Source organism: Ursus maritimus, unplaced genomic scaffold (genome assembly GCF_017311325.1).
Source record: "Ursus maritimus isolate PB19 unplaced genomic scaffold, ASM1731132v1 scaffold_10, whole genome shotgun sequence".
NCBI classification, from domain to species: Eukaryota; Metazoa; Chordata; class Mammalia; order Carnivora; family Ursidae; genus Ursus; species Ursus maritimus.
The window spans coordinates 5,350,349-5,377,098 of NW_024423344.1; the positions used below are offsets into that span (position 1 = coordinate 5,350,349).

Here is a 26,750-nt window from a genome sequence, read left to right on the forward strand (position 1 = left end):
TAGTAAATGAGCTGGGATTAAAAAGTGTGTAGGGGCAAGAGGATTGCAGAGACTGGGAGCGAATCCTAAAAACCAGAACATTACAGTGTCTTCTTCCGTCTCTCCTCTCTCCTCCTTCTGCTCTTGCCACTGCCAGCATCTTGCATGGTCTCAGATTTTTCCATGACTTTACAGGCTTTTTCTTTGGGCTGGAATAACCTTGTCTTTAGCACTGTCTTAGTTCCCCTGAGATTTAAAGACCTTGAGACTTAGAATGTTGTTTCACTTACTCCTGGCTGTTTCTCAGATGCTGAGAACAGTGCCTGGTACATAATAAAAACTCAATAACTACTTCCTGACCGAAGGACCTATGTATGTCCTTCGTGTTCTCAATAAATATATTTTAATGAGATGGAAAGGGGCTGCTGAGAACTGACTGGCAAACTTCCCCCTTCGCATATTTTTTCCAGACCTGGCTCCTCCAGCAGTTCCTTTTTTTTTTTTTTTTTTTTAAAATTTTTTTTTTTTTTTTTGATAAGAGACAACGCAAGAGAGGGAACACAAGCAGGGGGAGTGGGAGAGGAAGAAGCAGGCTCCCAGCGGAGGAGCCCAATGTGGGACTCGATCCCTGAACGCCAGGATCACGCCCTGAGCCGAAGGCAGCCGCCTAACGACTGCGCCACCCAGGCATCCCTCCTCCAGCAGTTCCTGCATGAAACCTCTCCCAGCATCCCCGGCAAAGTTCACGGGGCTGTCCTTCACGGTCCTGTGCCCCGTGCGTGTAGCTCTGCCCCAACACGCGGCGTGCTCTGCTCCCCCACAACAGGCGAAGGGCGGCAAGGGAGTAAGCACCAAAGGAGAGACTTAATCAGGCCTTCCTGATCATTCCCAAACCCCAAAATGTGAACCCATGGGCAGACTGTGCTACTATCTGATGGCCTGTGTTTCTGTTATTGGCCAAGTTACCGCTGCGGGTTAATGGACACGTAGCTAATTGATCACCAATATCTCAATCCTGTCACCTTAGTAACGGAGATAGATTATGATGAAGACCCAGTCAGATTAGTTAGCCAGAAACTCCTCCGTTATTCTACGGTTGACAAGAACAGTTAGATGAAATCAACCCCCAAAATCAGAACTGACCAAATCATATTAGGAAAAGGGTCACACATAAAGGTGGATTTGGTGCTTTTTCTGATTCCATTCATTCCTTCATTTATAATTTCTTTCAGTGCTTCTTCCGTGCTGCGGGATTCTAAGTGCTGAGGATCCAAAGATGACTATAATTTCACACCTGCGCTCAAGGAGGTACATTCTAAGGGGGGAAACACTAACTGATGTGATATTATATAATTAAAGTTCTCCGAGAAGGGAAAGAAGATCTTTCATAAAGTACATGTGGACGGTACACTGCACTATGTCGATAGTCGGTTACGGCCAACTCATCATGAGAGATCTCTCATTGTCTTCTTACTTTACAAAACTTAAAAATCTTTAAACTTCCACTTTAAATCCAATATTGAAATTGAAACCCTGAAGTTGAGGAATTTTCAGACCTCTTGTGCAAGGCATGAGGGGGAAATATGGCCAGGCCGTTCAGCTTTACAAAACACTGGGACAATTTAGACCAAGAGAACAAATACTCAGAACCATAAATAAAAGAGGGAAGACCACTGGCTTTTTTGAAGCGAGGCAGGTTTGAAGGCCTGTTCTCCAGAGTCCGCTTGTTTCCCCCTCTGGAAAACAGGAATGAAGCACTTCCCTCAGGGGATGGTTGTGAGGACTAAATGGGCTAGACATAGTACAGAACACAGAGCAGCTCTCTGTCAACACTACGATCCTACTGGCTGGCAAAAAAAATTAAAATAAAATAAAAATAAGGTGGAAGGATTCTGGCACTGAGAGAGGGTCAGAGTTCTGAGGAGCTCCATGTTACATGGCAGGCCAGGAAAGCGGACTGCCATCACCCAGAAGATGGCACCACGGAGGTGCTCTCCCCTACCTGCCCGGTCTGGTAATGTCTGGCAAACTGGGTAACCACTCGATAGTCATTTGCAAAGTACTCCATCAGAATAGATGGAACCTCAGCAAAGTCAGTAGGGCACCTGGTCCCTAAAATGGGGGAAAAAGAAAAAAAAAGTTGGCATGAATCAAATCAACTTATTTATCTTACTTTTTATGTACTCTTTTAAAACTTTTATTTGGACTTCTGATGAACTATGATAAGATTTAATTCATTAAATCAATATTTTAGTTCTATAAAATTATTGCACATATTTGCAGAAAAGTTTATTATAATCCCATATATTTTCCTATATATCAAAAGTAAAACAAAATATTTGCACAGCTGGATAAAACACCTTGTAAAGCAATGGCTCACACCCTCTACAAACAAATCCATCCTCAGCTATGCTGGACTATAAAAGAGACACAAATTAAAACATTCTTACAATTAATATACCATTTGTATTAATTCACCGAACTCTACCACCAAATACTTTTATCCTTTACTTATTTGTTTGTTTGTTCTATTCCCTATGCTGTACTCTTCACCTCCATGACTTACTTATTTTATAACTGGAGGTTAATACCTCTTAATCCCCTTCTCCTATTTCGCCCATCCCCTCTGGCAACCACCAGTTCCCTCTATGTATTTAAAAATCTGGGGGTGCCTGAGTGGCTTAGTCAGTTGAGCGTCTGCTTCGGCTCAGGTCACGATCCCAGAGTCCTGGGATCAAGCCCCATGTCGGGCTCCCTGCTCAGCGGGGAGTCTGCTTCTCCCTCTGCCTGCCTCTCTGCTTACTTGTGCTCTCTCGCTCTGTCAAATAAATAAATAAATAAAATCTTCCCCCAAAAATCTGTTGGGTTTGTACGTGTGTGTGTGTTTGTTCATTTGTTTTTTAGATTCCACAAATAAGTGAAATCATCTGGTATTTGTCTTTCTCTGTCTGATTTATTTCACTTAGTGTAATACCCTCTAGCTCCATCCATGTTGTTTCAAATGGTAAGTTCTCATTCTTTATGGCTGAGTACGATTCCATAGTATATATATATCACTTCTTCTTTATCCATACCCTTCATTTGTTTTAAAAGTACCTTTTTTAAAATCATTGTTTGCTTCTTATAACAAAGTCAATGCAGAAAAGCAGTATTTTAAACTTAAAATAACTTAAAGCAATAAATCCTGTAGAACTTTTTGGTGACATTTTATGATTCTGTCCAGCTCATCTATAGTCTTTTCAAATATCTTCTTCTCTCCCAAAATACTATGTATACAAAGTTAGTTAATGAATAACTAAAAGCAATTTGGCACATGATCTAAAGCTGACCATTAGGATAGTGAGCTTAAGACTCAGAGATGAGACAACTAAGAGGAAAGTCTACATTTAATATCACCAAATATGGCCACATACCAGCATGAAAGACTGGCATTTTATACAGGAGGGAAAGCATAGGAAAATATTTTTTCAGCATGCTTTAATATGTATTCTAACTGATTTTGGAGAAAAAGAGGCAATATTCTTTCACTTACTAACTCTGTGCTAGGTACTAAGGAGACATGTATTTATTCCCACACACATAGCCAAAAACTTCAATTCCATATAAAACATGATAAAATGTAAAAGCGCAAACTCAGAAGACAACTGAGACAGTCCTCAGTCAGAACTGTTAGCAAGGAAGGAGAAAAATGTCAGACGATCAGGTTGCATAACAACCAGAAGGACCAGATGAGGCAACCTGCAATAAATGACCACCTGACAATGTTAAATGATCAGATTTTCTAAATAAAGAGCTTTTTTTTTTTCCAATTTAAAATAAAACAGAAGTCCCCTCTTCATGGCTCACCAGTGACATGTTGGTAACGGGTACGTCCCAGCATAGAATGCATGGCATGCCCCATTTCATGGAAGAGATTTTCCATCATTCCAGGTGTTAATAAAGTTGGTGAATTCCTTGAGGAATGGGGAAGATTCAGCATGAGAACTACGACTGGGAGCTGATACTCTCCATCTTCCTTTAATCTGCCTCCACGGATTGTAAAATGACAATCCTTGAAGAATCAGAAAACCGGAGGAGAAAATATTAGGTGATCTGAAGAATAAAATAGTCTTAATGAATATAAATTTAAACCAAGATATCTCAGTTCAATTTACCTTAATTCTATTCTTCCATTTATTTAGTTATAGACACTTTTTCCTAACATTTTTTATTTTGCTAAAATTTTCAGTTTTTTAAAACACCAGTACTACCTTGCACTTGTGTTGATTCATTCACTCGTTCACTCCAAAAATATGTATTGAGGTGATGCTATACCAGCTTAGATCCAGACGCTAAACAGTACACAAGCAAGTGGGAAGGGACAGACACGAAGCTACTGTGGGGAGGGACGCTAAGGTTTACTGACCCCCTTCTATGTGTTGGGCAATGAACTGGGAGACACTTCTATCTACTGTCTTTATCGCTCAGAAGCAATGAACTCTATCACAAAGGGAGGAATTTGGAGTAACTTTCTCTAACAGGCTGAGATTCACATACATTGTATCACTTTTTCTTCATAATAACCCCCTGAGGCAGCTCTCTCATTGTTCAGATGGGGAAACTGAAACTGAGTCTTGGAAACATTGAGTCATATAAAGTCACATAAAGCATCACCTGATGTGGTTTGTCTGCTCGCTGGAAGAAATCACAGTAAATGTACCCCAACAATCCCTCAGATTCATGAACCACGGCCTGGAAAAAAATGACATTTAGTGATGAAGGAAGCCATTGGAAACTCTAAAAGTGGAAAGACATCCCTAACAAGAATCTAAATATAAAACATTCAGAGCCATAACTAGAGACATTTTATTACTTTCTACATCCCACATGATTTAGAAATAGATTCTAATGTCCCTTCATCTCTTAGAGGACTTTGATTTGGGGATTCTGTCCAAGAGAGGAAACCCTCCTTGTTCGAGCCCTTTGTCCCGACTGCCAGTGCCTCACGACACTGAGACCAAACCCAGCTCTTCAGACGGTTCACAAACCTCCCCAATACACTTGAGAACAAGTGCTGGCTAGACAATTCTAGATCTAAATCTTACAATGTGGACATACCCCCCAAAATGCTAACCCTTCAATTCAGATACAACAGAAGGCTACTTCTGGCTTCAGTTGAAGATAAGTAATATCATTATTTATTCTCATCCCTCAAATTGGGCCTATAAAAGGTGCACGGCTCATGGAGAGCTCAACAGCTGGCCTCCAGCTTGCCTCCTTCGCCTTGTCACAACTTGAGGATTGTTCCCCAGGCAACCTGAGCTTTATGCCTTACAACTTCGCGCAGGCATATATTTATTAGTTCAACAAATATCTCTTATGCACCAACTAGGTGCTTGGAATTTACCAAGGCATTCGGATATCAGCAGTGAACAAAACTGGCAAAGAGTGCCGCCCAAGGTGGGGCCCACACCCTACAGCATGGGAAGCCTAGTGTGCTCAAACTCTAATGGGGGAAGCCTGGTGGGGCTCACACTCTGCAATGGGGGAAACTTTTCATTACCCGCGTTTTGTCCTTTCACTCTTACCAGTTCTTCTTTCATTTTATCTCTGCACTCTATCAGTCTCCACCACTTTGTGACGTGCACGATACACAAGTGATCAGGTAATTAGTGCGGTGATCAAGTGTGCTCCTACTCTAGCCTTTCAATTCTATCAGCACGCGCATTCTCTCACAGAACACAGCCAGGAGACCATGAGATAGCTTTCTTTCCTTGAAATACAGTGAACAGAGGACAGCGTGGTACTCATATAGGCAGAAAGTAAAACAGCACAGCAACAACACAAAGCCTTTGTGATAGATCACGATCTTATCAAGAAAAAATAAACATAGTCACATATGTGGGCTCTAATAGGAGAAGGGGTAGATGGGCTTGAGCTCACATTAGAACACAGGATATAGATCAATATATCATGCAAATATAAGTTCCTACAAGATGGGAAGGGGGTTGCAAAAAAACAAAAAGTGACAGATGCAATGAATTCTGGAATTAACCAAAAGGGACACTGAGCACTGCAGGACTATGAAAAGTAATGACAAATTTCTCTTTAACCAGAATTTGTCAACATTCAGAGACTCAACTTTCTATCAAGTCCCTAAAAAAATTTCTTTCAGAGAATTCACTCTGCTATTATATGTTTCTATCAATTGGAGGGAACAACTGATTTTAGAGGAAAATGTTTTTTTTATAAATCAGAAGCGGTGACCTGGATTTTTTGTGAAACAGAAATAAGGTGAGACACGCTCCATCGGGGCAAAGCTAACTTGAAGATGGAACTGCTATTAACTCAATTACCAAACCCAAGCGATAAGGGAGTGCAACTCTGCATTAACTGACTGCTTACCAGTTTGCGAACATCTTCACACCACACCTCTCCTTTTGCAGGCTGCTCTGCATATAATGTAATTCCTAACAGTTTGGTAAACAAAATATTTAAGCCTTCCATGCACGCTCCAAGGGAGAAAAATGGGCAATATAAACTGGGCTCAATATTATACCTGAAAAAAAGAAAAGAGGTTCAATTTTATTTACTTCAATTCCTTAAGTTAAGTTCAGTTAACTCTTCATTTAAAATTGCGGATCATGATAGGTAAAAAAAGGATTGAAAGCAGAAAGGTACATCTCTACCTTTCAAGGGATTTTCAGAAGAAATGCAGTCTCATTATTTTTAGTAGTAAATAGTACTTCTTAGTAGTAAGAGTAATGTTAGTAATGAGTAATTAAGGTAGACACACCATTCCCTAAACTTCATCTTTTTCAGGTTATTTACTTGCACTGACTTAATTAACCAATCTACCTCAATTAGCCACACTATACACGCTCCTCTGTGCATACCTACAGACAGAATCTGACCAGTTTGAGCTATAATGAAATATGAAATGTTCTAGTCTAAAAAATTGTGACTTATATCAAACAAATTCAAGTCCTGAGGCATACTAAGTGAATTTAAATCTTATCTCTAGTAAAATATTTGTTAATGGAAAAAGTCTCTAACATAAACCATCAGATCTTCATTCATCTGTTTTACAGTTATATACCTAAAACGAAGCATAACATACTGGCAAGGTTAATTATTTTCATTCAAAAATGGCTTTTTATGTCCTCTTCCAACATAAGCCAAAGTACATCCAGAATATATGATGTCAGTGGTCACTTTTGAGTCATTAGGTCAGGCCAAACATTATGACCACAGCTAGAAAGAACGGCTCTAGAATAATAGTGGGTGCTTCTTCTATTTCTACTCCCTGGAATTAACAAAATATGTACTTATGGCGACAGAAGGTAGCTACATTTGTGTAGTTTACATATAAACTTGTCGAATCACTATGTTGTACACCGGAAACTACCATAACACTGTGTGTCAACTATACTTCAAGAAAAATTAATTAATAAAAGTTAAAACAAAATATATATAAACTTGCATCCAGAACATATACAAACGTATGCTTATTACTAAATGGATGACTGGATTTAGTGAGCATGTATAAATTACACCACAAAAGAGAGTTTGACTATAGAAATCCACAAATTTACAACTTAATTCCTGATCAATTTTTCATAAAAACATAATCTCACTGGTCAAAGATATGCCCCTGCTCATTGATTCATATACTTGTGCAGGTTGTCAAGAAACCTACTGTTGGAGGTAAGGAATGAGGGGAGCGTCTGTCTCTAAGGGGCTCACTGTGAAAGAGGCGGAGAGGAGGACAGACGACTCTGTTCTCCTTAGCCTGGGGCAGCAGCGGAGTAGGTGCTAGAGACACAGTCAGAGGACTGAGAGAAGGACACAGACAGCAGGACAGCAAGAGGGTATGATGATTTCACTTGTGGAAGAGAGGGTAGAAACAGGAAGGGGTCACAGAAAGGAATTCAGAAACAGGAGTCTGCTGGGTGGGGTGGGGATGAGGAATAAGGGCAGGGAGAAGTAATAAGGGAATTCCAGGGAGAAGCAGCAGTGTGAAGCCATGAAGCAGCCTGGAAACTTCGAAACCAGTGGCTAAATATAAGCCAGTTCATGATGCAGGGGATCAACGGGAAAAGAGAGGGAGGGGAGTCTGGACACACGTGGGCAGGGTCCAGAGAACTGAGGGCCTCAGACATAAACCTGAGGGGTTGGGATTTCATATTGGAGGCATGTGGTCTCTCAACTTTTTGACTATGTACTGCAATCATTAAAAGAATTTTTAAGTATTCAACCTAATAGATGTTTATTTATAAATTATATTCATGTGTTGCTGTTCTACTACATTTCAAAACAAAAAAAAGGATACATTTTTACAAGTTGAAATAAAAATAAATTTAAACAAAATTTCTAATGCAGTACGTCCACACTCTCAGCAGATTGTTTACAGATTGGGAGACATGGGAGACTGCTTTTGTAGGCAACAGAGAAGCAATCTGATGCTTTCTGGAACACTGCACCGTTGACAGTGTGGAGGGAGGAATGCAGGAGAGGCGGGGAGAGCAGACGGTAAACTAGGCCTGACCATAAGCAAAGGCAGTGGGGTCAAGGATGAGGAGGCAGATATGGATTTGTTTTGCTTTGAGATGAAAATGTTTGGGACTGTTGTGAATGAGAAAGAATGGTCTAGAATAACACACAGGTTTCTGGCTTGAGCCAGATGGATGGGATGGCAGAGTCATTTAATCAGAGCACAAACAGGAAAAAAGAAAGAAGGGAGGGTGGGTATGTTTGTGGGAGAAGAAAGGAGGGTAGGGTGCAGTTGTGGGAAAAGAATAGAGGAGCCACAGAAAGTAAATTAAATTCTGGAGACACTGACTGTGAAGTGCCCATAAGATGTCAGATACTCAGTTAAGACTGAGGCTTCATTGCTCGGGTGTTAGTTAAAGCTGTAGAAGAAGACAGGTTACTGGAAAAGGGTGCTGCAGTGTGAGAAGAGGGTCAGCAGCAGATCTTCCAGATGAAGAAATAAAAAGAAAGACAAGGAAAAGTCAGAGCTGTCGGGGCATGAAAGATAGGGACATCATGGAAAAGGGGGAGAAAATGTGTTGTAAAAATAGGAAATAATGCAGGCTTCTGGAGTCTGTTCCAGCTTATAAGGAGCCTAGACGGCATTATTCCATCCTAACAACAAGTAAAATGCCCAAAAAACTAAAAATCAACAACTCTTCTTGTATCCAGCAGAGAACCGAGGTCACAGAGCAAATTGCTGCCCCCTAAAATATAAAGACCAGCAGGCAAATACAGAGAATTACAATTTACAGAACTCACCAGTGTGGACTAGCACTAAGGTAGGAAAATTTAAACTACAACTGACAAATTGGAGGCTCAGTGTAGAGAAATCTGAGTTAAAAACCCCAGGGCGGCCCAGTTTAAAGGGGGGGGAGTCCCCGCACTTTTATGAGTTTTACCTCCAGGAGCCCTACCAGGTTCTCACAGTAAAGATGGAGAAAAATTCTCCCAATGCTTCCAGCAGGGGAAAGGAAAAAACAGCCATTTTGAAATACACCAGAGCATTCTGTTATTCTTAACAAGGCTGCCCTCAAAAGAAATTATCTTACCAGAGCCTAACTTACCTAGAAGAAAAGAAATATCCAACCCAATCCCACTGTCCCATCAAAGCAGGGAAGGCAAACTGAAAAGCACTTGGAGAAGTCAGAGCTGAGGGGCACCGGCTCCATAGCAGACTGAGACCTAAGCACAGAACTTTAGAATGCATCCCTCCCACCCCACCCTCACCACCACAGCAGCAGGGATCCTGTAAAGTAACAGGAGAATACAACTGAAAAACTGCACATCTCAGATCTTATTTAAGTAGAAGTCTCAAGAGAAACCCAAATACAATATCAGAGACCAAAATAAATAAAGAAAAGAAAAAGTTGAGCCTCCAGCACCACAGCTACTACAAAAGTAAACACATTCTAACTAACTCCCAGCCAGTGAGTACTTCAAGTCCAACTTTCACCAAACAATTCCAAGTAACAATAAGACAAAAACCACAGTCTGAAGAAACAGAACAAGCATCAAAATGAGATTCATGTATGATAGAGATGTCAGAATAACCAGACTGAAAATTCAGAAAAAACTATGATTAACATGCCAAGGGTTCTAAGGAAATACACAAGATTCATGGGTAATGTAAACAGAGAGAGGGAAACTATAAAAAAGAATCAAAGGAAATGCTCATCTGTAGACTGGACATGGCCAAAAAAACTATCCGTGAGCTTGAAGAAATGTCACTAAAAACTTCCAGGAGTATGATGCAAAGAGAAAAAAGAATGAAAAAGAAGACAAGACCCAAAGAACTGTGGGATAATTATAAAAGATGTAATGTACATGTAATGGAAATTACAGAAGGAGAACAGAGGGAGAAAGGAACAGAAGAAATATTTGAAGTAATAGTGGCTGAGAACTTTCCAAATGAAGGACAAACACCACACAGGGCAGAAAACACTTGGGAATACCATATTTCAACTGCAGAAAATCAAAACGGGGGAAAAAGTCACCTTACCTGTAGGGGAGCAAGAATAAGAATTATATCTGCGTTCTCTTTAGAAACTATGCAATAGAGAAGAGTGTGGTGGGAAATACTTAAAGCATTGAAATAAAAAACCCACAAACTTAGAATCCTGTTTCCAATAAAATTACCCTTCAAATTAACTTTCAATTACCTTTCAATGAAGAAACAGACTTTCTTGGACAAACAAAAATTGAGGGAATTTCTCACTAGTTGACCTGACTTGCAAGAAATGTTAAAAAGAGTTCTTCAAGAAAAAGGAAAATGATGGAAATCAGAAACTTGGATCTATGCAAAGAAAGCAAGAGTGCTAGAAAAGGAATAAATAGAAGATATAAAAGCAAATCTTTTTATTTCTTATTTTTAAATGATCTAATACATAACAGCTTCTTCAGAATAATAATAGTGACAATGTACTAGGAGATTATAGCTTATAGATAAGTGAAATGCAGGACAGCAATGTTATGAGGGACTGAAAAGAAGCACTCGGTACTTGCACAAACCATGAAGCAATGCAGTATTATTTGAGATGGACTTACAGTGTAAACAGCAAACACTTAAAACAGCAAATACTTAAAAGTTGGAAAAAAGAGAGGGAAAAACTGGAATCAGATAAAACACTCAAATAAAACCATTAGGCAGAAAAAGAAAAGTGGAAGACAGTTAAAGAAAAGGGTGGAAGACGGGCACCTGGGTGGCTCAGTTGTTGGGCATCTGCCTTCAGCTCAGGTCACAATCCCAGGATCCTGGGATCAAGCCCCACATTGGGCTCCATGCTCCGCGGGAAGCCTGCTTCTCCCTCTGCCCGCCATTCCCCCTGCTTGTGCTCTCCCTCTTTCTCTCTCCCTCTGTCACACAAATAAATAAAATCTTTAAAATAAAAATAAAAAACAAAGAATAAATAAATATCCATGGTCTAGATATAACAATTAAAATACCAGAGAATGTCAGCAAAGTTGAGAAAAACAAGATCCAATCATTCGTTGTCTATAAGAAACTAACATTAATTGTAAAAATACAGATAGATTAAAAGTAAAGGAATAGAGAGGCTATACCATACCAACACTAAGCAACAGAAAGTTGGAGTAGCTACATTAATTTCAATCAGAGCAGACTTCAGAGAAAACAAAGTAATCAGGGATGAAGATGGGCATTACATAGTGATAAAGGGGTCAATTCTCCAAGAAGACATATCAATCCTTACTGTCCATAAAAGTCTTAATGCATTTTAAGAGGACATCAAAATACGTGAGGCAAAAACTGACAGAATTACAAGGAGAAACAGAGGAATCCAGTATTATAGTTGGAGACTTCACCATCCACCTGTCAGAAATACAGATCCAAGAAGCAGAAAATCAGTGAGGACATGTTGAACTGAACAGCACCACCAATTAACTGAATATAATAGACATCTAGGCAATGTTTATCCAACAACAGTGGCATACACATGCTTCTGAAGATCACAAGGAATATTACCCAAGAGAGACCACATTGTGGGAAATAAAATACATCTTAACAATTTAAAAGAAGAGACATCATACGATAAATGCTCTCAGACCACAATTGGATTAATCTAGAAATCAGTAACAGAAAGATAGTTGAAAAATCCCAAAATATTTAGAGATTAAACAACACACTCCTCATTAACACATGGGTAAAAGAAGGCTCAAGGAAAATTTTAAAATAATTTGGACAAAATGAAAATGAAAATACAACTTATATAAATCTGTGGGATGCAATGAAAGCAATGTTTACAAGAATATTCTAAAGCAATTAATGCATATGTTAGGAAAGAAGAAAGATCTAAAGTCAATAATTTAAGCTAATACCTTAGGAAACTAGAAAAAGAAGAACAAATTAAATCCAAAGTAATGAGAAAAAATATTTTTTTAAAAAATTCGANCAGCAGCCAATAAAATTGAATAGAAAAAATTAATAGAAAAAAATTAATAAAACCAAAAGCTAATTCCTTGAAAATATCAAGATAATTTGTAAACCTCTAGCCAGGTTAACTAAGAGGGAGAGAGAAAGAAGACAAGTTACTAATGTCAGAAATAAGAGAGAGGATATACGGCTACTGATAAAATGGGCATAAAAGGAAGATAAAGGACTATTATGACAACTTAATGCCAGATTTGAGAACCTAGATGAAATGGATCAATTCCTGGAAAGACACAATCTACCAAAACTCATGCAAGAAAAAATACATAATCTAATTTGGCCTCTATCTAGTGAAGAAGTTGAATCAATAATAATAACCTTCCAAAACAGAAAACACCAGGCCCAGATGGATTCACTGGTAAATTTTACCCAAATTCAGGAAAAAATTGTATCAATCCTTTACAATCTCTTTGAGAAAATAGAAGCAGAGAAAATACTTCCTAATTCATTCTATGAGGTCAGCATTATCTTAACAAAAACCAAATACACAGCAAGAAAGGAAAACTACAGACCAATATCTCTCATGAACATAGATACAAAAATATTTTCTCAAGAAAATATCAGCAAATCAAATCATTTTGTACACAATTATAATTATAAACAATTGTACACCATGACCAACCGAAATTTATTCCACATATGCAAAGCAGGTTCAACTTTTGAAAATCAATTAATGTAATCTACCACACTGACAGACTAAAAAGGAAAACTCATATGATCATATCAATAGATTCAGAAAAAACATTTGAAAAAAATCCAACATGCATTCAGATAAAAATTCTCAGCAAACAAGGAATACAGGGGAATGTCCTCACTTGATAAGGACACCTACAGAAAACTTGCACTAACATCATACTTAGTGGTGAGAAAACTAGATGCTTTCCCGCTAAGATGAGGAACAAGGCAAGGATGTCTCTTCTCCCTACTCCTATTCAACATCATGCTGGAGGACCTAGCTAATGCAATAAGACAGGAAAGGGAAATAAAAGTTTTAGAGATAAAGAAGAAAGAAAGAAAATTGCTTTTGTTCACAAATGACATCATTATCTATGTAAAAATTCCCAAAGCACTAACAAACTCCTGGAACTAATAAGCAATTATAACACAGTTGCAAGATACAAATTTAATATACAAAAATCAATTCCTTTCTTATATACCAACAATAAACACTGAAATTTGGAATTATAAACACAATATCATTTATATTAACACCACACACACACACACACACACACACACACACACACACACACAAACCCTACCCTAAAATATTCAGGTATAAATCTTCAAAAAACACATTTGACAAATCAGAACAACCATTCGTAATGTAAAAACTCTCAGTAGATTTAGAGAAAGCATACCTCAACATAACAAAGGCTATATATGAAAAACCCACAGCTAACATTATCCTCAATGGTGAAAAACTGAGAGCTTTTCCTCTAAGATTAGGAATAAGACAAAGGTGCCCATTCTCATTACTATTCAACATTGTACTGGAAGTCCTAGCCATAGCAATCAGACAAGAATAAGAAATGAAAAGCATCCAAATTGGTAAGGAAGAAGTAAAATTTTCACTATTTGCAGATGATATGATATTATACATAGAAAACCCTAAAGACTCCACCAAAAATACTGCTAGAACTGATAAGTGAATTCACTAAAGCTCCAGAATACAAAACTAATATACAGAAATCTGTTGCATTTCTATACACTAATAATAAAGTAGCAGAAAGAGAAAGTAATAAAACAATTCCATTTACAATTGTACCAAAAACAACAAGATACCTAGAAATAAACTTAACAAGGTGAAAGATCTGTACTCCAAAAACTATAAAACACTGATGAAAGAAATTGAAGATGACACAAACAAATGGAAAGGTCTTCCATGCTCATGGATTGAGAGAAGAAATATATTAAAATGTCCATACTCCCCATAGCAATCTACAGATTTAATGTAATCTCTATCAAAATACCAACAGCATTTTTCACAAACCTAGAAAAAATAATCCTAAAATTTGTATGTAACCACAAAAGATCCAAAATAGCCAAAGCAATCTTGAGAAAGAAGAACAAAGCTGGAAGTTCCCAGATTTCAAGATATGCTACAAAGCTAAAGTTATCAAAAAAGTATGGTACTAGCATGAAAATAGACACATAGATCACCAGAATAGAGAGTCCAGAAATAAACCCAAACTTTTATGGTCAATTAATCTATGACAAAGGAGACAAGAATATACAATGGGGAAAAGATAGTCTCTTCAACACAACAGTGCTGAAAAGCTGGAAAGCTACATGCAAAAGAATGAACCTGAACCATTTTCTTACACCATACCCAAAAATAAATTCAAAATGGATTAAAGACCTAAATGTGAAACATAGGCATAAAATTCCTAGAAGAAAACATAGGCGGTAGTTTCTTTGACATTGGCTGTAGAAACACTTTTCTAGATGTTTCCTCTGGCAAGGGAAACAAAAGTAAAACTAAACTATTGAGACTACACCAAAATAAAAAGATTTTGCACAGCAAAGGAAACCATCAATAAAACAAAAAGGCAACCTACTGTATCAAGAAGATATTCACAAATGATATATCTGATTAGGGATTAATATCCAAAATATATAAAGAATTCATACAACACAAAAAAAAAAAAAAAACCCAAATAATCCTATTAAAAAATGAGCAGAGGACATCAATAGACATTTTCCAAAGGAGACATACAGATGACCGAGATGCACAAAAAGATACTTAACATCACTCATCATCAGGGAAATAAAAATCAAAACGACAATGAGACATCACCTTACACCAATGAGAATGACTAAAATAAAAAATACAAGAAATAACAATTGTTGATGAGGATGTGGAGAAAAAGGAACCCTCGTGTACCGGTGGTAGAAATGTAAGTTGGTGCAGCCACTGTGGAAAACAGTATGGAGGTTCTTCAAAAAATTAAAAATAGAATTACCATACGATCCAGTAATGCCACTACTGGGTATTTACCCAAAGAAAATGAAAACACTAGTTCAAAAATATATATGCTCCATGTTAACTGCATCACTGTTTACCATAGCCAAGATATGGAAGCAACCCAAATATCCATACATCCACAGAAAAATTATATATATATAGTGTGTGTGTGTGTGTGTGTGTGTGTGTGTGAGATGGAATACTACTCAGCCATAAAAAAGAATAAAATCTTGCCATTTGCAACAACATGGATGGGCCTAGAAGGTATATGAAATAATAAGCGAAACAAGCCAGAAAAAGACAAATACCATATGATTTCACTCATGTGTAATTTAAAAAACAAAACATACGAATAAACAAAAAAGAGGCAGACCAAAAAAAGACTTATTTTTTTTATTATTTTTCTTCAAATTTTTATCTAAATTTTAGTCAACACACAGTGCAATATTGGTTTCAGGAGTAAAATTCAATGATTCATCACTTACATACAACATTCAGTGTTCATCATAACAAGTGCCCTCCTTAATACTCATCGCCCATCTAGCCCACCCCCAACCCACCTCTCTCCATCAACCTTCAGTTTGTTCTCTATTTTAATGATTTGTTTCCCTCTCTCTTTTTCCCCCTCCCATATGTTCATCTGTTTTGTTTCTTGAATTCTACATATGGTATTTGTCTTTCTCCATCTAACTTATTTTGCTTAACATAATACCCTCTACTTCCATCTACATCATTGTAAGTGGCAAGATTTCATTTGATGGCTGGGTAATATTCCCTTGTGTATATATATCACATCTTCTTTATTCACTCATCAGTTGATGGACATTTGGGCTCTTTGCATAGTTTGGCTATTGTTGAAACAGAGACTTTAAATACAGAGAACAAACTGGGACATAGGTGTAATAGATAAAGAGGATTAAAACTTTTCATGATGATCACTGAGGAATGTATAGAACTGTTGAATCATTATGTTGTACACCTGAAACTAATAGAACACTGTGTGTTAATTATACTTGAATAAAAAATAAAATTTTTAAAATGAGCAATATCTATATGAGGAAAACTACAAAACTCTGATGAAAGAAAGCAAAGATCTAAATAAGAGATATTCTAAGATATTAGATATTCCAATATCTAGTAAGAGATATTCCAATATCCAGTAAGAGATATTCCAAGACCATGGATAGGAAAACTCACTATTGCTAAGATGTCAACTTTTCCCAGTGTGATCTATAGATTCATTGCAATCTCAGTCAAAATCCCAGCAAATTATTTTGTGGATTTTGACAAACTGATCCTAAAGTTTATAGAAGAGGCAAAAGACCCAGAAGAGCCAACACAATATTGAAGAGGAAGAAAAAATCAAAGGACTGACACTACCCAACTTTAAGACTTACTATAAAGCTCTAGTAATCCAAACAGTATGGAATTAACAAAAGAATATACAAATACATCAATGGAACAGAAATAGACCCAAACAAATACAGTCAGCTAATCTTTGACACAGGAACAAAAACAATAAAATGGAGAAAGGATAGTCTTTTCAACAAATGGTGCTGGAACAATGGACATCTACCTGCAAAAAGTAAATCTAGACACAGACTTTATGCCTTTCAGAAAAATTGACTCGAAATGCATCACAGATCTAAATGTAAAACACAAAACTATAAAACATCTAGAAGATAATACAGGAGAAAATCTAAGTGACCTTGGGTTTGACAAAGTCTTTTAAGAGATAGCACCAAAAGCACAAGCCATGAAAGAAGAAATTGATAAATTGGACTCCATTAAAATTAAAAACTTCTGGTCTGCAAAAGACACTATTAAGAGGATAAAAAGACAAGCAGTAGACTAGAAGAAAACCTTTGCAAAACACGCATCTGATAAAAACTCGTATCTGAAACATACAAAACCCTCTTAAAACTCTATAGCAAGACAAGACACAACCTGATAAGAAGTGAACAAAAGGTCTGCCTAAACACCTCACCAAAGAAGTCATACAGGTGGCAAATAAGAATATGAAAAGATGCTCCACACATTATATGTCATCAGGGAAATGCAAATTAAAACAACGAGATACCACAACACACCTATAAGAATTGCCAAAATCCAAAACACTGACAACACCAGATGTTAGCAAGGATGCAGAGCAACAGAAACTCACATTCATTGCTGGTGGGGATGCATAATGATACAGTCACTTTAAAAGATAGTTTGGCAGTTTCTTACAAAACTAAACATGTTTCTATCATACGATCCAGCAATCACACTCCTTGGTATTTACTCAAATGTGTCGAAAACTTGTCTGTACAAAAATCTGCACATAAATATTCCCAACAGCTTTATTCATAATTGCCAAAACCTGGAAGCAAACAAGATGTCCTTCAATAGGTGAATGAATAAATAAACAATGAATAAGTGAATGAATTTAAAAATTTTTTTTAATTCTGCACAATAAAATAACAGCACTAAAAAGAAATGAGCTACAGAAACACGAGATGACATGGAGAAACCCTAAATGCATTTTGCTGAGTCAAAGAAGCCAATCAGAAAAGGCTACGTACTGTATGATTCCTACTACATGACATTATGGAAGAGGCAAATTAGAGAAACTGTAAAAGGATCAGTGGTTGCCAGGTACTGGAAGTGGGAGGAGGCAGCAGGGAGGAACAGGTGGAGCACAAGGGATTTTCACAGCAGTGAAATGACGCTGTACGGCACTGTCCTGGCCGATCCCTGCCATTACACATTTGTCAAAACTCATAGACAGTGCAACACAGAGGAAGCCCTAATGTAAACTATGGACTTGAGTTAATAATACTATCTTATCAATTATAACAAATGTACCACACTAATAAAAGATGTTAACAACAAGGAAAACTGTGAGAGGATAAAGGGGATTTATTGGAGCCCTCTATACTTTGCATGAAATTTTTCTATAAATCTAAAACTTCCCTGAAATAAAGTTTATTGATTAAAAAATAAATAAATAAATAAAACCAGCACCACTGTTAAGAAACCATACTTGAGAGAGGCAAGGGACCAGAGCTACAATAAGTCTAGGCCTAATTTCGTTCCACTAATGAGGCAGTACCTTTCTGAGGAGTCTACCTGCTTTCCACAAATTATCAAGTTTTTTCTACTTTGGCTGATGGAAACATGAACAACATGTGGCACTGTGGGAGCTGCAGTGATGGTTCCCTGGCTTCTTTCATTGGGTTCTTTCCTTGCTGTCGGTGCAGTGCTCCCCTCTATGGACTACAGGTCCTTGGCCTCCATGGCTCCCCTGCTCTAATGGCTCTGCCCAGGGAGACCACCGCGGTCCACTTGCAGGCCCCACTGCTTGGCTATAATTTAGAAGTTCCTCTAAGAAGTGAGCTGGGGTCTCAGCAAGGGTCACTTGTTTGTCTTCTCTCTCGAAGGGATCATGGGCTTACACTGACAGCTTTACTACATCTGAACACCACTGTCTCATAAGTTAGATGAGATTGATTTTAGTTGTATATGCAGGAGGTAAATTTGGTTCCTGTTATTCAAACTTTATCAGAAGTCTCTTTGTATTTGAATTTTAGGACAGTGGATATTAAAAAGTGAACAATAAACATACATATTCTTAGGGGGTGAAAAAAGGGAAGTAATCAGGACCGTCAACACTACTACTAGCCCTGTCCACTGGAGTCACCCCCAGCCATCCCAGGCAGTCCCATGGGGAACCAGAATGTAGAACCAAGACCATCCAAGGAAAAGAAGTGATCCTAGGAGTCCAGAGGAACTGGTTGGGTCTGGGAAACAGATCAACTGGAGGAACCGGGCTCCAGAAAGTGCTTCTAAGCAGCACAGGCAAACCAGAGGAACACGAGACTTCAAAGCAAAGGGAGTGGGCAGCAGCAGCACCATACGCTCCCAGAGAAGTTCTGCTCAGCCCAGTTTGCCTGTATGAGCCCCATTTGGATGTGACTTTGGATAGAATGTAAATGCCTTTTCCTAGAATGTGGGCTAATATTACTATGTGTGGTAAAGCATATTTTTAAAATTTATGGAATGGGGAAAAGAATTTCTGCATCTAGAAAGATGAAAGAGTACTGATTAAGAGCACCAGGTTGGAACTAGTAGGCCTGAGTCTGAAACATGATGCTATGCCACTTGCTGCATGATCCTAAGCAAATTATTTCCTTTACCATGTTTCAGTTTGGTCATCTGTGAAAATAGGGATATAACCATACCTACACTTCATGTGGTTGTTGCAAGGTTTCAGATGAGGTAATACAGAATTCTTAGAAAAGTGCACAGAGCCAGTTCTCAATAAGTACTAGTTAAGCTGATGAGAAGGAGGGAGAAAAGAGAAGGAGGAGCAGCTTGATGACACCTATTTGCACATTGTTCTCCTGATTACAGACAGAACCCCTCTTCCGTGTGGGAAACACTTTCAGGGGCGGCAGCAGCAGTGACCACTTACAGACCTTACAGTTGCAGCCGCATGCATAGGACCTTGGCCTGGCCGATCTAAGTATTCTTATACCCCTGGGTTGCAAATGCTTCTAAACTTTACCCCTAGATTTCTCAGTTACATGAGTCAACCAATTCTCTCTTATGCATAAATTAGTTTAAACTGGGTTTCCTTCAGTAATAACCAAAATGGTCCTAATATAGTAGCCATTATATGAATTTAATGGACTTGAAAAGATCCTTTATTAGGCTATACAGCACAAATTTTCACATTAGATTGAGCATCATAAAGACTATGGGTAACTGAAAGGTACCTTTTCGAAGGTTAGCACTGTTGTCTCATCAGCACTCAAAATACACTTGTTTGAATGAATTAAAAAATATGAAAACAGAACTTAGTTTTGTGAAAAATAAATAACTCGCTTATCTGTTATGACACTGAATCAAGCTGGACTGACCTTAAAGAAAAAAATTAAAAGTTCAAGTTCAAACCATAGAACACAAATAAATAGAAGTAAAAATTAACCACATAGCACTCAAAGCTAGAAAATTTTATTTAAAAACATAAGTCACTTTTTGACTGCCAGATAAAAATAAATATAAAAACAAAACAAAAATAGAGGATTCTGGGAAGATGCCAAGAAGGAAGCATCAGTAATCTGTCTCCCCACCTAGACAACTGCACTGGTAGAATCTGTCTGATGTAACTATTTTGGAACTCTGGAGTCTGTTGAAAGCATTCAGCTTCCAGGGGAAGTCTGTTGAAGGCATTCAGCTTCCAGCGGAAGGCCTAGAGTGTAAACTGAGGTCAATTTTAGCTCCTAGTACGGCAGCGCCAACCTGTCCCATCCACAGCCACATGGCAGGTAGCTGTGCACCTATCACTGAAGCAGCTTACATAAAGCTTGTGGGATTAGGGTGCAAAAAGGACCTTGTCTCCCAAATTTGGGGGATCTATGCTCTGACAGCTGATTGCTGCTTCTGCTTTTAGAGGTGTGAGAGGCAGGCAGCCATTGTGGTACCTCCTCCCATTGTTGCAAGCCTCCCCCTCAAGCTCAAGTGACTTCCAGATGTAAAGGACTCATGCTTTTTTCCCTTTTTCATTTTTCACCTTTCCCCTTTTCAGAACCAGACATCAGAGTGGAACATTCAAAACAACTGCATCTCTGTGGATAATTAGAAAGTACACATGTCCAGAGAAAGGCTCAAAAAAAAACCTGAGAAGATATTAAGTTTACCCCTCAGGCTGATCCCAAGCACAGAGACAGCTTACAACAATCAAAACCACAAAAACAATAAACTAAAACAATAACACAAAACCCAGCAAATGCTGGGGGAGTGTTCAACAAAAACATCACAAGGCATACAAAGAAACAGGAAAGTATGGCCCACTCAAAGGAAAGAAATAATTCAACAGCTCTGTCCCTGAAAAAGACTGAATGGCAGATATATCAGACAAAGACTTTAAAACAACTACCTTAAGGATGCCCAAAAACTAAAGGAGGAGATGGAGAAGGTCAAGGAAACAATGTGCGAACAAAATAAAAATATCAATAAAGGGACAGAAAAACCTAAAAAGAAGCCAAACAGAAATTCTGAAGCTGAAAGGCACAATACCTGAAATGAAAACTTCACTGAAGGGATTCAAAGGCAGATGTGAGCAGGCAGAAGAAAGAAACAGGGACACTAAGACAGGAAAATGAAAAGCTAATGAACAGAAAGAAAAAAGATTGAAGAAAAGTGAAGAGAGCCTAGAGACCAAATGGAAAACCATAAAAAGGACCAACATACATATCATGGGTGTCCCAGGAAGAGAAGATGGAGAAAAAGGGGCAGAGAGAATACTTAAAGAAATAATAGCAGAAAACTTTCCAAATTTTAGGAAAGACATAAACATTCAAGAAGCTCAACAAACTCCGAGAAAAATGAATTCAAAGACACCCAAACCGAGACATAATATAATCAAACTTTCAAAAGCCAAAGATGAAGGATGCATCTCAAAAGCAGCAACAGAAGCAAATCATCACATACAAGGTATACTCAGTAAGATTTTCTGCATATATCTCATCAGAAACTTTGAAGCCCAGAAGACAAAGTGCTACCAAAAAAAAAAAAAAAAATCAATAATCCTATATCTGGCAAAACTGTCCTTTAAAAGTGAAGGAGAAATCAAGACATTCTCAGATAAACAGAAGCTGAGGGAGTTCATGACCACTAGACCTGCCTTGTAAAAAATGATCAAGGGAGTCCTACAAGGTAAAATTTAAGGACACTAGACAGTAACTGAAATCATATGGAGAAATAAAGATGTCAATTAAGGTAAGTACATGAGCAATTACAAAAGCTATTATTATTATAACAATAGTGTATAACTATACTTTCTGTTTTCTACAGGATTTAAGAGACCAATTAAAGAAAAAAACGACTATTAATGTAAAATCTAGTATTACTGTAACTTTGGTTGGTAACTCTAAATCTTGTTTTCTACATAATCGAGGAGACCAATGCAGTTGAAAGAATTAATGGTTTATGTTTTGGGGCACACAATGTGTAAAGATGTAATTCTGTGACATTAACAACTGAAAGGGGTGGGTACAGAGCTGTAAAGGATCACTTTCTGTATGTTACTGAGGTTAAGCTGCTATAAATTAAAATTAAAATGTTATAATTTTAAGATGTTAAATGTAATCCCCATGGCAACCACAAAGAAAATAGCTATATAATATACTCAAAAGAAAGCTACAAAGGAATGTAAACATTTCATTACAAAAAAAAAAATCAGCTGAACACACACAAAAAAAGACAGGAATGCAGGAAATGAAGATATAAAAATCTATAAGTCACTGAAAAAAAAATAGCACAATGACAGAAGTAAATCCTTTCTTATCAGTACTTTACAACATAAATGGACATGTAAAACACATGATTCAACTCTATGCCGTCTACAAGAGATTCATTTGAGATGCAAAAACACAGACAGGTTGAAAGTGAAAGAAAGTAAAAAGATATTCCATGCAAATAGTAACCAAAAGAGCATAGGAATGGTTATAAAAGAGACAAAGGAGGATACAAATGTTAATTAAAGGTTCAACAGAGTAAGAAAATATAACAATTAAAAATATTTACACAGTGAAAGCCCATCAAAATATATGAAGCAGAAATGGGAAGAACCACAGGGAGAAATAAGCAGACATTCTACAAAAACAGTTAGAGATTTTAATACTCCACTCGTTATCATGGATACAACAAGACAGAAGATAAATAAGGAAACAGAGGACTTAATACAACAAACCAACTAGATCTAACAGTTATATCCAGAACACTCCACCCAATAACAGCAGCACACACATTCTTCCCAAGTGCACACATGACATTTTTCAAGATAGACCTTATGTTAGGCCACAAATTAAGTCCTGATAGATTTCAAAAAATAGATATCATACAGAGCATCTTCTCAGACCACAATAGGATGATGTTAGAAATCGGTAACATGAAAAGAACTGAAAAGTTCACAAACTGTGGAAATTAAACAACATACTTTTAAACAACCAATGGATCAAAGAAGAAATAGTAAGGGAAATTAGAAAATACTTAGAGATGAATAACAATATAAACACAACATACCAAAACTTATGAGATGCAGCAAAAGTGGTGCTAAGGGAGAAATTTATAGCTATAAGTGCTTACATTTAAAAAGAGAGAGAGATCTCAAACCAACAACCTAATTTTACAAATTAAGGAACAAGAAAAAAGAACAAACGAATCCCAAAGCTAGCAGAAAGAAAGAAATAAAGATCGGAGTAAAGAGATGAAACAGAGAACAGAAAAACAGGGGGGGAATCAATGAAACCAAAAGCTGGTTCTTTGAAAAGATCAACAAAATTGACAACCATTAGCTAGATGGACTAAGAAAAATAGAGAGAAGACTCAAATTACCAAAATCAGACATGAAAGTGGGAGCATTACTACCAATCTACAGAAATAAAAGAAAATTATGAGGGTACTATGAACAATTATACACCAAAAAATTGGAAAACCTATATGAAATGGAGAAATTCCTAGAAACACCAAAACTACCAAGAGTAAATCATGAAGAAATAGACAATCTGAATAGACCTATAAATAGTAAGGGGATTGAATCAGGAATCAAAAATCTTCCAACAAAGAAGAGCCCTGGACCTGATCTGATGGCTTCACTGATGAGTTTTACCAAATATTTAACGAACTAATACCAATCATCTTAAACTTTTCCCAAAAACTAAAGAGGGAATACTACCTAACACATTCTATGAGGTGAGCATAACCCTAATACCAAAGCCCAAGATTTCACAAGAAAAGAAAATTACCAAAGAAAAGGCCAATATCCTTGATGAATATTGATGCAAAAATCCTCAACAAAATATGAGCAAACCAAATTCAACAGTAACTAAAAGGATCATACACCACAACCAAGTGGGATTTATTCCTGGAATGCAGGGATAGTTCAACATATGAAAATCAATCAATGCAATATGCCACATCAACAAAATGAAGGAAAATATCCCACATGATCATCCCAACTTATGCAGAAAAAGCAAAAATTCAACAACAAAAAAAATTCAACACCCTTTCATGATAAAAACACTAAACATGATAGGAATAAAGGAAACTACCTCCACATAATAAAAGTCAAATATAAAAAACCCACAGGAAATATCATACTCAATGGCAAAAAACTGAAAGGTTTTCCTCTAAAATCAGAAACAAGGCAAGGTTGCCTGCTTTCATCACTTCTATTCAACACAGTACTGGAAATTCTAGACAGGGTAATTAAAAACAAATAGAAGACATCTAAATTGGAAAGGAAGAAGTAAAATTATCTGTATGCAGATGATGCAATCCTTTAGGTAGGAACAAATTATGTATTAGAACTAATAAATTCAGCAAAGTAGCAAGATAATAAAATCAACACATAAGAAATCAGCTGCATTCTATACACAATGAACAATGTGAAGAGAAAATTATAAAAGAACTCCATTTACAATAGCATCAAAAAATAAAATGCTTAGGACTCAATCAAGGAAGTGAAAGACTTGTACAATAAAAACTATAAAACATTGCTGAAAAAAGTTAAGGAAGACATAAATAAATGGAAATATACCACATGCTCATGGATTATAAGACCTAATATTGTGAAAATGTCAATATTCAATGCAACCTTTATCAAAATCTCAATGATATTTTTTTTTGCAGAAATGGAAACCTCATCCTGAAATTCACATGAAATCTCAAGAGACCCCAAACAGTTAAAACAATCTTTAAAAAGAAAAAAATTGGAGAGCTCACACTTCCTGATTTTTAAAACCTACTATAAAGATACCATAATCAACACAGTGTAGTACTGGCATAAAGGCAAACACATAGACCAATAGAATAAAGTGCAGAAATAAACCCTCGCATATACAGTCAAATGATTTTCAACAAGGGTGCCAAGACCATTCAGTCGGTAGGCTTTTCAACAAATAGTGCTGGGAAAATGGGATATCCACATGAAAAAGAATAAAGTTGGATCCTTACCTAACACCACATACAAAAATTAACTCAGAATGGACCAAGGACCTAAAGACCTAAAACAAATAAAACTCTCCGAAGAAAATATAGGATAAAAGCTTCATGATGCTGGATTTGGCAACGGTTTCTTGGATATAACACTAAAGGCAAAGGCAACAAAGGAAAAAATAGACAAACTGGGCTTCATTAAAATTTTAAAAATCTGTAAGCAAAAGACACTATCTGCAGAGTAAAAAGGCAACCCACAGAATGTGAGAAAATATTTGTAAACCATATACCTAACAAAGGATTAATATCCAGAATATATAAAGAACTAAAACTCAAACAACCCAATTCAAAAATAGGCAAAGGACTTGAATTGACATTTCTCGAAAGAAAGAAAGAAAGAAAGAAAGAAAGAAAGAAAGAAAGAAAGAAAAAGAAAGAAAGAAAGAAAGAAAGAAAGAAAGGAAAAAAGAAAGAAACACGTGAAAAGATGCTCAACATCAACAATGCATCAACATTTGCAACAAATGCAAACCAAAACTGCAAAGAGATACCACCTGGCATGAGTGACTCATTAGAATGGCCATTATCAGAAAACAAAAACAAAAACAAAACAGAAAACAATGTTGGCAAGAATGTGGAGAAACTGGAATGCTTGCGCACTCTTGGAGGGAGTGTAAAATGGTGTCACCACTGTGGAAAACAGTGTGGAGGTTCCTCAAAAATTAAAAATAGAACTACCCTATGATCCAGTAATTCCACTTCTGAGTATATACCCAAAAGAATTGAAAACAAGTTCTCTAAGAGAGATTTGTACACCCATGTTCACAGTATTATTCACAGAACTAAGATATGGAAGCAACCTACATGCTCATCTACCACTAAACGGATAAGTAAAATGTGGTGTACACACACAAAAACAGGATTATTCAGCCTTAAAAAAGAAAGAGATTCTGCAATGTGCTACAACATGGGATGAACCTGGAGGACATTATACTACATGAAAGAAGCCAGTCACAAAAAGACAAACATTGTATGATTCCACTTACGTAAGGTACTTAGTCAAAATCATAGAGACAGAAAGGAGAATGGTGATGGCCAGGGGCTGGGAGCAGGGGAGAATGTGGAGTTAGTGTTTAAGAGGTACAGGGTTTCAGAGTTACAAGATGAAAAGAGTTAGGGGATGGACAGAGGTGAAGGCTGCATGACAATGTGAATGAAATACCTCTGAACTGTACATTTAAAAATGGCTAAAATAGTAAATTTTGTATTATGTGCATTTTAACTCCATAAAAAAAGAAAAAAATAAATAAGAGAGAATAAAAAGATTCTAGATCTTAAAAGCAAACCTTCTTAGACTAT

The 26,750-nt window shown here is 37.1% G+C and overlaps 1 protein-coding gene across 5 annotated transcripts in view; it reads right to left on the bottom strand.

Annotated features, from left to right (window-relative positions):
• Positions 1 to 26,750, bottom strand: part of LOC103664393 (mitochondrial intermediate peptidase) — a 216,073-nt gene that overhangs the window by 126,150 nt on the left and 63,173 nt on the right. For all 5 annotated transcript variants that reach the window (XM_040621593.1, XM_040621584.1, XM_040621578.1 and 2 more), the window contains 4 exons: positions 6,364 to 6,517; positions 4,633 to 4,710; positions 3,826 to 4,030; positions 1,982 to 2,091 (listed from right to left, as the gene is read on the bottom strand). In XM_040621593.1, coding sequence (XP_040477527.1) covers positions 1,982 to 2,091; positions 3,826 to 4,030; positions 4,633 to 4,710; positions 6,364 to 6,517 — 547 coding nt within the window. The remainder of the gene's footprint in view (positions 1 to 1,981; positions 2,092 to 3,825; positions 4,031 to 4,632; positions 4,711 to 6,363; positions 6,518 to 26,750) is intronic.